General features: G+C 37.6%; 1 protein-coding gene across 1 annotated transcript in view; it reads right to left on the reverse strand.

The window, feature by feature from the left end:
• Positions 1-334: 334 nt before the first annotated feature.
• SECISBP2L (SECIS binding protein 2 like) overlaps positions 335-10,400 on the reverse strand; it is a gene marked incomplete at its 5' end in the record, with an annotated part of 28,532 nt that continues 18,466 nt past the window's right edge. The window contains 6 exons of the mRNA XM_083870654.1: positions 335-4,862; positions 5,842-6,061; positions 6,525-6,679; positions 7,338-7,558; positions 8,259-8,421; positions 9,391-9,523. Coding sequence (XP_083726780.1) covers positions 4,189-4,862; positions 5,842-6,061; positions 6,525-6,679; positions 7,338-7,558; positions 8,259-8,421; positions 9,391-9,523 — 1,566 coding nt within the window. The 3' untranslated portion in view covers positions 335-4,188. The remainder of the gene's footprint in view (positions 4,863-5,841; positions 6,062-6,524; positions 6,680-7,337; positions 7,559-8,258; positions 8,422-9,390; positions 9,524-10,400) is intronic.

A 10,400-nucleotide genomic window follows, 5' to 3' on the forward strand; every position in this document is an offset into this window, starting at 1 on the left:
CTGGACCTGCTTCAGTCCCAGGGTCTCTGAAGGAGGATGGGGTTTTCTATCTACTATTTTTCTGGTCAGTGACATAGTGTGTGACACCAGAGGACTGGGATCCACGTGAGAAGCCCTCTGCTAATCCTGCTTTTTGCTCCAGCCACTCCCCCGCTGTGGCTGAGGGGCCCAGCTCCCTGCACGGGCTGTCACCCAAGTGCCACCACTCAGCTCCTCCACCCTGTGGCCGCAGGGTGACACAGACCTGTCCCAGCACCTGCGGCACCAGGGCAGCCCTTGCCCATCAACTCGGCATCAAACAGTCGTGAACAAACACAGCACAGTAATAAAGCCATAAATTTCTACAATCATTTTTATTAGTTATGGAAGAACCCCCACTAGTATTTACATAGTGCAAAAAAGCTGTTATTACTCCAAAAAGTACGGTAGACAGAACAGTTATCCTTCATACAGCAAAAAAGAAATGGAACAAACCCCTTCATATTGTATTTTATAATGGTTTTTCTACTGCTTTAACCTAAGTATTACTATAAATTTTAAGACATTAAAGATTAAACAGCTTTCCATATTAGAATCTATTGAAAAAGTAAATTATATGAACTATTTATGAACATTTAGAACGCGGGCTGTGCCAACTGGGTTTCTACTTTCAGCATTACCATTCATTGGTGAGGAAGTTTTGGGCTAGACATTCTTGTGTTTCCTTGTGTGGCAGGGTGAGTAGAAACCCCCCCTTCCTGGTTTCTATGGCTTGTTTCTGCTGGGTTTTGTTCTGTTAACAAATTGCCATGTCTAATTTTTAAATGGCTGACACTCAAATCAGCTCAACAGTTTCACTAGTTGGCACAACTTCACAAGAAATACTTAATGACAGTTTCAGCAACAGCAGCTTTTCAAACAATAATACTTTTTTACATACATATTTAAAGTAACATTATTAAAATTTAAGCTTGTGTTAAAGAACTGGACAGAACCACATTGTGTAAGCTCCCACCCACCCATAAAGACACCTCTTAGCTTTACCAGAAGAACACCAACAAGTGCATTACTGAACATTTTCTATAATGAATTTTTAAAACACAGGTCAATACTCTGTCACTGTTTAGCTCCAATCCTACAACAGCCTGCACATAACTTAAGCAGATAAACAGGCCACCAATTTAAGCCAGTGGCACTAACACTCTGAAGTATGTGTGAGCAGGATCAGGGCCTTAGCCTTAATCAGACATTGCTACTTTGTCCAACTAAGGACAGAAGTTCTTCAGAATTTTTCCCTTTTACAGATTTTTAATCCATGTTTTATTATTGACAGAGATACTTAAGAGTATTTATATAAATAGGTTGTATACATAGCCACCTCTATCAGTTTTAAAGATCCCTACCCCTACCACAGATACATTATTTTTGACTTTACCAGATAAAGTATGTGGTGAAATCATTTCTATAAACAATGCCTTAAGAAAAGTAGATTTGTTTCCCGAATAATTATTTTCACAACAAAAATATCTATACACCTATAACTACAGAAACATCTTTTCATGGGGACAGTAACAACCTGTATAAACTGCACACTTTTACACTGAAATAGAAATTTAACTACTTTTTTAAAAAATCATGGTATTGTAGAACATTTGTACGCTTTCTTCTTAAATTCTGTTGATAATAGAACCAAAATTACCACAGTGAGATACTCTCCTTAAGTGCTTCAAGTGGCAAGGAACTTCCCTAATTTCAGATGCAAATGGATCACTCCCAAAGGAATTGCAATTTCATTCTTACAGTTATTGCTTATTCCCAGCTTATCAAAAAAGGAAGCACTAAACCCAGTTTTCTTTACTCAGTTTCAGTTTGCTCCCCTAAGGGTGATCTGCCACATTTTAAAAAGAGACTCGTTCCTTATTTGCTGGCAAATTGAGAGATAATTGTAAGTGCTGTATCACTTTCAAGAACTCTATTAAACTTGTAGCAAAATTGCAGTTAAATAGCGGGCTGAATATTACAAGACTTCTTTGATATAAATGTCAGAAAATTTTAAAATGACAGTCCAAGTTCAGAAAAGACATATAAAAAGATGCGCCTTTGATGTTAATACTTCAAGATCAAAAGTTATTTGAATCACTGGCACTGAAAAAGCAAAAGGAGAAACTACAAACACCTTTGTTTTTTGATGTTCTGGCAAAGTTTTGCCCTCAGTGTTCGCACTGATCTCACCTGTGCAGAGATGTGCTTACACATCCAAGGGCGAGTTTTGCTTGTCAGCAGTTCAAACACCTGTCATGTCCTAAAGCAAAAACTCTTAAATACAGACAGTAGAAATCTGCCATAGGGACAGTAAAAGGTTTAACATTCAGGAGGCATCATTCCTTAGTCTTTGTTTTCCTATGAAACGCCTGTTCTAACACCTAGGAAGGTTACACTAAGGAGCTAAGAATGTGACAGAACAGCCAGTTGTCATAGCAGCTCTCTACACTGCTTATCTACATAGCATGTGCTATGCCTATAGCTATCAAAGCATTATTTACATAATACACAGTTTCTATTATTCTCATTAGCATTTAAAAACCCAGGGCTAGATGACTTCTAAACCTGGAGTCTTATTTTCCCAGTGCAACTTAAAACACCAGCATCACTACTGCTATAAACATTGGTCCCGTGTTCCTAAGTGTGACTGAACACCCAACTCAGCTAACTTCAGTTTCCTGTCGTTTTCAGCCCTCCCAGAGGCTTTTCATGCATTTTGATACAAGTGATCAAGAAAACCCAAGTGAAATAAAAAGAAACATTTTTGCTATGAAAGTGTTATTCACGTGAGTTACTCTTTGGCTACTCCTGCAGTGAAGCTCCTGCTGCTGGGCAGTTTCAGTGTATCCCTTGCCAATACCAGACAAAGATGGAAAACAGACTCCTGACGTGCAAGGTTTAGACACACACTCCATCCTCATCTGAAACAAATCCATCATCAGTTAATGCATTTCACTTCAGTATTCGGAACAGAACATGGAACAATCCTCTAGCAACAGGTATGTTTCAGGGAGGGCATATTTGTGTTTCTTTTACCTCTCCATCACTGAAATACTTCCCCAAACTACAGGGCACTTCCTCATTTCCTGGAATAACTACTTTCTTCCCTATCTAGAGGTCAACTCCTAAAGCTGTTACAACTGCAAGAAGAGACAAGTCATGTTTTCAGCAGTTCTCAAGGTCCATCCTGGCCAAGATCACAGCATGCAGGTGAATGCAGAGATAGCCACCACATCCTTCACACTTGCTGTTAAAGGATTATTCTTGCTTTTTGCAGTGTTATGCAGAATACAATATGCAAAACAGCATTCCTGAGGTAAGTGACAGGAGAGAGAGGAAGTCATCAGTTTACTAAAAGCCCTGAATAGGGATTATGGTTAATGAGTCACTTAATGTGGTTTGGCAGACAGCAACTGCAGAGAGAATGGGGAATTTTTGTTTTCTTTCCTGGCTTTTTTTTAATGCAATGTTTCTACCTTGTAAAGAAAACCTGCAAAACATTAATTACATCCCTCTGGTTTAAAGTTTTTCTGGAATCAAAGTTATTATAGCTTATTGTGTCCATCTCAGCTATCAGCAGCTTTTTAATGATGCATTCACCAAGATCAACTAAAAAGCTGCATCTATCTTAGCATAAGAATCACACACAATTTCTCCACTATTTAATTCCCATTAAGATTGCAAATGGCTTTTTCTAGCTTTTCATGAAAGAGAACCAAAAATTTCCTTTTATTTCTAGATAGTACTAGAAAGTCATGGCCAAGTACACTGACAGGCCTAGTATAACACCATACCACCAAAATGAATTGTTGGTAATTTGTAGGTTATCTGTTTGAAAATAAGTTTGAGAGTCACAACTTGAAAGAATTTTGCTTAAAACTGGTCAGTTACAAGATGTTTCCTTTTACAAAAGATCAAATAAATGCTTACTGACAACTTTTCCACACAGTTTCTAATCTGGGAAATCAATACTGATTAAGAGCTATGCTAGTTTTTAAATCAAAAAAGTAACAGACAGCTACAAAAATATTGTTGTGAATTAAATACACGTATTAAATGTTTAACAGTGCAAAATGTTGAGATGAAGCATATGGAATAATGGCTGCAACCTTTACAACAGTTAGTTTTAATATAATTTCTAAAAAGTTCCTGAGTTCCTGCTTATTTTTACGGCATATAGATGGAATCTGTGTGTTCTTTATTCAAAGAACTGCAGATGGTGGGTTTATGTTGAGTGTTACTTGCGTGCTTATCATTTGTCCATTCCTCCCCATCAGTGATGGGATCAGCCTGCTCTGAAGTCTCTATTTCTTCCTCCTCACTTTGTTCTGCATTGTCTTCTTCAGCACCACTAAGGGTCTTCCCGAGCTGCAGTGTCTCCATAGTTCTCTGGGTCTCTGAAACCCAAGATTCAATTCTGCTATTAAGCTGAACTTCTACAGAAATTGGTTCATGGGTATAATCCTCATCGTCGTCATCCTCCTCTTCCTCCTCCTCTTCCAGCATTCCTGGCACAAGAGTACTGGTGGTACTGGTCATGGAGGAATTGAGAAGATCTCGGCAGCTGCCATCCAAGGATCCTGTTTCTGTACTCTGCTGTGAGGCCCATTCCAGATTGTCATCTGGTTTCACCTCGTCTTTGTCACCTGGGGTGGATTTTCCATGATTTGTTGCTGAGGTAGCGCCAGTTGTAGCCAGAGGTGGTTGTTTATTAAGAGTGGTTTTTTCCATTTGGCCATTACCAGCTTTTTCTGGTACTGCAGCCTTGCACATGAATTCTCTCTCATTTTCAGAGGTCTCTAACCCATCTGATGTTTCCACCATATTTCTCCAGTTTGTTTCTACAAATTTTGAAAGAAGTTTAAGTAGGAAGCATTAATTCCTTGTATATAAAAATATTTCTCCTGAGCATGCATAAACAGCCTAAATAGCAAAATAAGCTAAAAATATGAATACAACAATTATTCTGTGCTTTCTAGGAAAAATTCTACTAGAAAAAAGAGGAAGAAGGTAAAAGGAGAGACAACAGAAAAAGCTGTGAATTACTTTGGGTTTTTACAGTACCCTAAAGCAGACATTACAAAGTTCAAAGTTTGTGCCACTTAGTTTCCTGTGTAAACACCAAATGTAGCACAGAGTAGAGTAAGAGTAGTCAAAAGGTTACTCTCAAGTATAAATTAAAAGAAGAAAATTGCCACCATCTTCAGTAACTCATTTAAGGATTTCTTATAAAATATTTAACTCCTGAAATGAATTCAAGATACCACAAAAGAATTCACTAAAAAGGCAGCATTCTCTTTAAATCACTCTCAGACAAAAAAAAAGGCAGCTTTTGACTTCTAACAAGTAGCCTCCCTTTTATATTCCTTTTTATCTGGGCTTAAGCAACTGGATAAACAAATTTGCCTTTTGCTCACAGTAGAATCATTCATTGCCGTTCTCAAGTTTAAAAACTTAAGCTACATGTCCCATCTTCAGAGACCTCATATTTTAGCTCCTGCTGTCATCAGTTCTTCCTCAGTCTTATGATCAATTCTGTGCTATCAGTTTTAAAACAGTTCAATAAAAATGGAGAAGCCACCTCTACTGATGGTAGATACCTATAACACTTCTGAGGATTAGAAATTATTTTCTATATAGTTCTGAGAAAATAAAATACTTATGCAATTAACTGAAGACTAACTAATCTTTTCTTACCCCCGGATACTGTAGAATACTGTAAATTAGGAAGAAGCACTGCATCTTTAGCTACATTTCACAACAAACAGCATTTGGAAAACCACAGCTTCTATTTACAAAGGTAAGCTTTAACCTACTTACCATATTCTTTCTCATTGACCTCAGAGATGGGTTCAGAAATAACACTACAGAACGAGATAGCACTTGCTGCAGAAGGGTTACGAGAATGACCCATGTGATGTGGGGCCTTCTTGACATTCTTCAAGGCTTCCTCTGCCTGTTCCTGTTCCATTGCAGCCACCATGTCCCTGTAGGCTTTCCTGGCCTCCTCAGTCAGGGATACCAGCTTATTAAACAGATCCTAAGTACAAAGGCAGTTTTATCAGCAGTAATTCTTACTAATAGTTTTCACTTTACATTACTCCTTTCAGTCCAAGGTATACCACATATGAGCCTTAAGATTAACACCAAATACCTCAACTTAAAGAATTGGTTCTTCTCTGTATTAAATAAGAAAAACACCACTCCAGGTTTATGCAACTTTGAGGAGGTGGACATACTTTAGGATACTGTTTTTCTTACATTCTTAAGCCTTCCAGAGAATTTCAGACTACAGTTTAAGTCTGTTTAAAACCCACAAGATGTTGTGACCAAAGTGTCTCCACACAGTCTCTCAGTACCATAAAAACTGAATTTCAAAGAAAAGACACCGTAATATAGATGAGATCAGGGCTATTATCAAAGGTGTATTAGGTGTGCTCTCAAAGCCAAGTCAATCCTTTACATAACTGTTTACTCCAGCCACTTTGAGTGGAATTACTCACCTCAGCACCTGAGTAGTTGAAGATACCCACAACACTAACAGGAACCAGCTTGTTCACACAGCGGCCAAGAGCCTTGCGGCCAAGAGCAAAGACAAACGGAATTTCTTGTTCCCGTGCCATGGCTATTACATTATACAGAGCCTCATCCAGTCCACCTTGAAGAAAGCAATTTTAAACAGGTATCTAGTCACTTGAAGTAATTATATGGCATGATACAACTCTCTAACCCACTTTAATGCAGTTAGTCAGTAAAACTTCAGTACACGCATCAGCAGCTCCTATGACCCAGAGGATAACACACAATATATTTTAAGTGTAGTGAATGAGTACAGATGAAGGTGATATTCTGTATTCTCTACTAGTCTTACACACAAACCAGAGTTTCACAGGTCTTTTCTTAAGCAGAGCTTTGCGATTCTCCTATCCCAGGAAGCCTCTGTTTATACTTCTGGCTGTGAGAAAATGTGTTGGTTGGCTAACTAACAATTCACATTCCTCTTATGGCATTCTCCTAAAAAGCATCCAGAATTCAGGACTCTGCAAGGTATATTGAACACAGAATGAAGTAACACACTGAGTAAATTTCAATTCTACAATATCTATTTTTCTTTAACCTCTTCACTCCTCATGAATGAGTTTCTTCCAGACTGGAGTAGAAAAGAATAAATGTGGAATGGCAATTACCCAATTGGAGTCTGGAAGTGTTACATCACACATAGTAACAAATGCTTCCAACCTTGCTAATTAACACATCTAATCAGCACGAGAAAACTGGAAAGAGCAGAGTGCACCACGTGTTTTTATCATTTGTACCTTTTGACTGAATTTTTTCGCAGTTGGGGGATATGATGACACACTTGATCTTGTTGAGTTTCATGTGCTTGGTAACCTCACGCAACCCCATAACGAGTCTCCTCCTGGCTTTAGCTCTCGTGGGATCCTTCTGGTAAATCCGCTCCTGGAAGCTGACGAGCTCTTGCAATAGGAGAGTCACGCACTCATCTATTTCTTTACTTAGAACTTGGTTACAGTATCTGTCAATTCAAAACAACATTGACAAGCGTCAGTATTGCCACTTTAGATATTAGCATCACCAAGGTTTCACCCGGCCTTTTTGCAAATGAAAATATTTTACTTCCTCAGAACACTTAACTTTTACTAAAGTCATTAAAAGGATTTAGAGATCAGACTGCAAACTAAGTTAAAAATACATCATTAAAATATTTGTATTTGTAGTAATATCCCTTACTTCAAGAAGCCAATCAAAAAAAAAATTAAAGATACAAACAAAGGCTGCAATAACTGCTTCAAACAATTTTCTTCTACTTAATTTAGTACATTACAAAGTACATTACATTAATAAAAAAGCCCTAACACATTAAGAGGTACTATTACAGTATTTTAAGCATTCTTAAGTATTTCTTCCTTTCCCATCCAAAGCATACACATCCTTCCTTCAAAAAATATTTTTCAGAAAATACTCCCACCTTGCTTATTTGCTGTAGCAACCAAAGAGGCTCAAGTGAGTATGCGTACATATATACACACATTTATGTACAAACACAAACAATCCATTTGGGGGAAAAAAAAAGAAAATACTTGCAGAACCTTCTATTTCTGAAAGAGAAGCTTATGTTCATTAAGCTCTTAAGTCTACTAAATCTACCCACACTAAAACACAAGAGTGACTGAAGTGCAAGCCTTGAATTTATATTAACAAAGCAAAACTCTTACTCTCTGAATCGCTTGCTGTGAATTTTGGTTATTGCAGAAGATGCCATTGGACTTCCTATTCCAGAACTAGCAGGTGAACCCTGGGACACTGGGGTCATGCAATATGGAGAATTCTGACTTGCTGGAGAAAGTGAAGTATCACTAGGCATACTCAGACCAGTTTCTGAAAGGCAAATTTCAAATATTATAGAATACAAATACTTTTTTTTTTTTTTAATGTAAAAGAAACAGAACCACACTTCTGTTATCACTCCCTTACTTTGTCCAAATTCCATTTTGAAAACACTAAGTGTTCTGGAGGGATAGGAGAAAGGGGAGAAAAACTGAACACACATCCACCACTCAGCATGGACTGGATAAACAAACAATATTTGAATATTCATTTTAAAATATCTTCAGCTTTCTTTGGGAAATTAATAAAACAGAAGAAAAAACCCTGTTTAAATGTTATTACTCCTTCCAATAGTTCCTTACTATTTTTATATATAAGATACTCAACTAACTTATTCCTAAGATGTCTAGGATTTTCCCATTCTAGTCAAGACAGGTCATTCAGAAGAAAAAGTTAAGAAGCAGTAGATGTGGAATCCTGACAGACACCTCGTTCCTCCACTGCCCCAAACATGTTGAAGACATTGAAAATTCTCTGGAGTTTCTCAATTGCTCAGGGCTGCTGCTGAAAATTGACAGTGCTGACTTGCAGCTGATTGACATGTTCAACAAACAGGAAAACCCTATTTACTTCTATATCTGCACACCTTTCAGTATGCTCATCATTAAAAAGCACTGTGATCAACATAGCATGGTTGACAAGAGGTCACATTTTGCTTGCTTATCAAGAATACTATCAACTCAGATGTGTGGTGGGAACACCCACTTGAGATGATAATTAAAATGCTGTATGGAAATCATGTACTGAGAACCCACAGTGTACCACTGAGCCTTCCACAACAGAGACAGACAAGGTATTTCAGAGGAGGGTTTCAATTGCTAGGATTTCATTATGTCAAAAAAAAGCTAAAAGATAACATCAATAAATTGTGTGGTGTAAGAAGATTAACACAAAATACGAAAATAAGCAGATTAGTACAGCTGAGGGGAGTAATGGGTGTCTAGAGATATAGAGACCAACCTTCCTGAGAGGCCAGCTCCTGAGACTGGTCAGCAGTCAAGTTTAAATGAGCCTCTTTCTGTTCATCAGAGCCCAGAAGGCTGTGGTCAGCTGATAAACGGCCTTTCTTCTCTTCTCTCTCTTTCAAAATAATCTAGAAACAAAACCAATAGCTATCAGCATTGGAAAATTAGAGATACCTGTAAAGAAAAACATCCCTTTCACTGAACATAACACAAAGTTAAGCAAGTTGTTTTGAACCTTCCTACTCATGCCAAGATAGAAACCCTGGACATCATTTCAGTTTCCTCTTTGATCACAAAGCATGTTTCACTGCAGCATTTTACAGATGGTATACTCAATACTCACACACTTCTACATAAATAGTATTTTCAAGAGTTTAAGTACTTTCCCAGCTTCCTTTCTGATACATAACATTCACTCACTAACAATTCCTCACCCCCATGCCTGTAAAATAATACCTTATGCAGGCATACTAGTCATGTAGTCATGTTTATGAAGCACTTCAATAAAAACAATCATTTCTATAAAAGAAAGTGCAAAGGTAAGTAGCCACAGATATACTGGTATTACTATAATGTTTAATAGCAACAACTTAAAAGCCTTGACAACAAAGAGTTTAGAAAACTTTCCTGAACAGGTGAATTCCTCTAATTCAGATCACAGGCAGGTCAGAAAAAGGCCTGCATTTTTAGGGCTCACTTTTTAATATTCTACCTTCTGCTCTCCATATATATACTCTATTCCTTCTGCACATACCTAACTTATGATTGCCTGAATATGGATAGATACAAGCAATTGATTATTTCCAAGTTTACTCAAAATTGTGGGATTGCTTTAAGTTCTTTACCCATCTCTATAAAAAGGAGTAGGAAAAAACTAAGGTTAGCATATTACATTGCCCTACAGAGTAGGAATCAGCCACATGTAAAAAGTATGGAAGCTTTCCCATGTGTCCTAGTGCCTGTAGCTAAAAGAGAAAACACCCTTGCAATCTGTATTGAGATACA

This window comes from Zosterops lateralis, assembly GCF_965231275.1.
Source record: "Zosterops lateralis genome assembly, chromosome: 13".
Taxonomy (NCBI): domain Eukaryota; kingdom Metazoa; phylum Chordata; class Aves; order Passeriformes; family Zosteropidae; genus Zosterops; species Zosterops lateralis.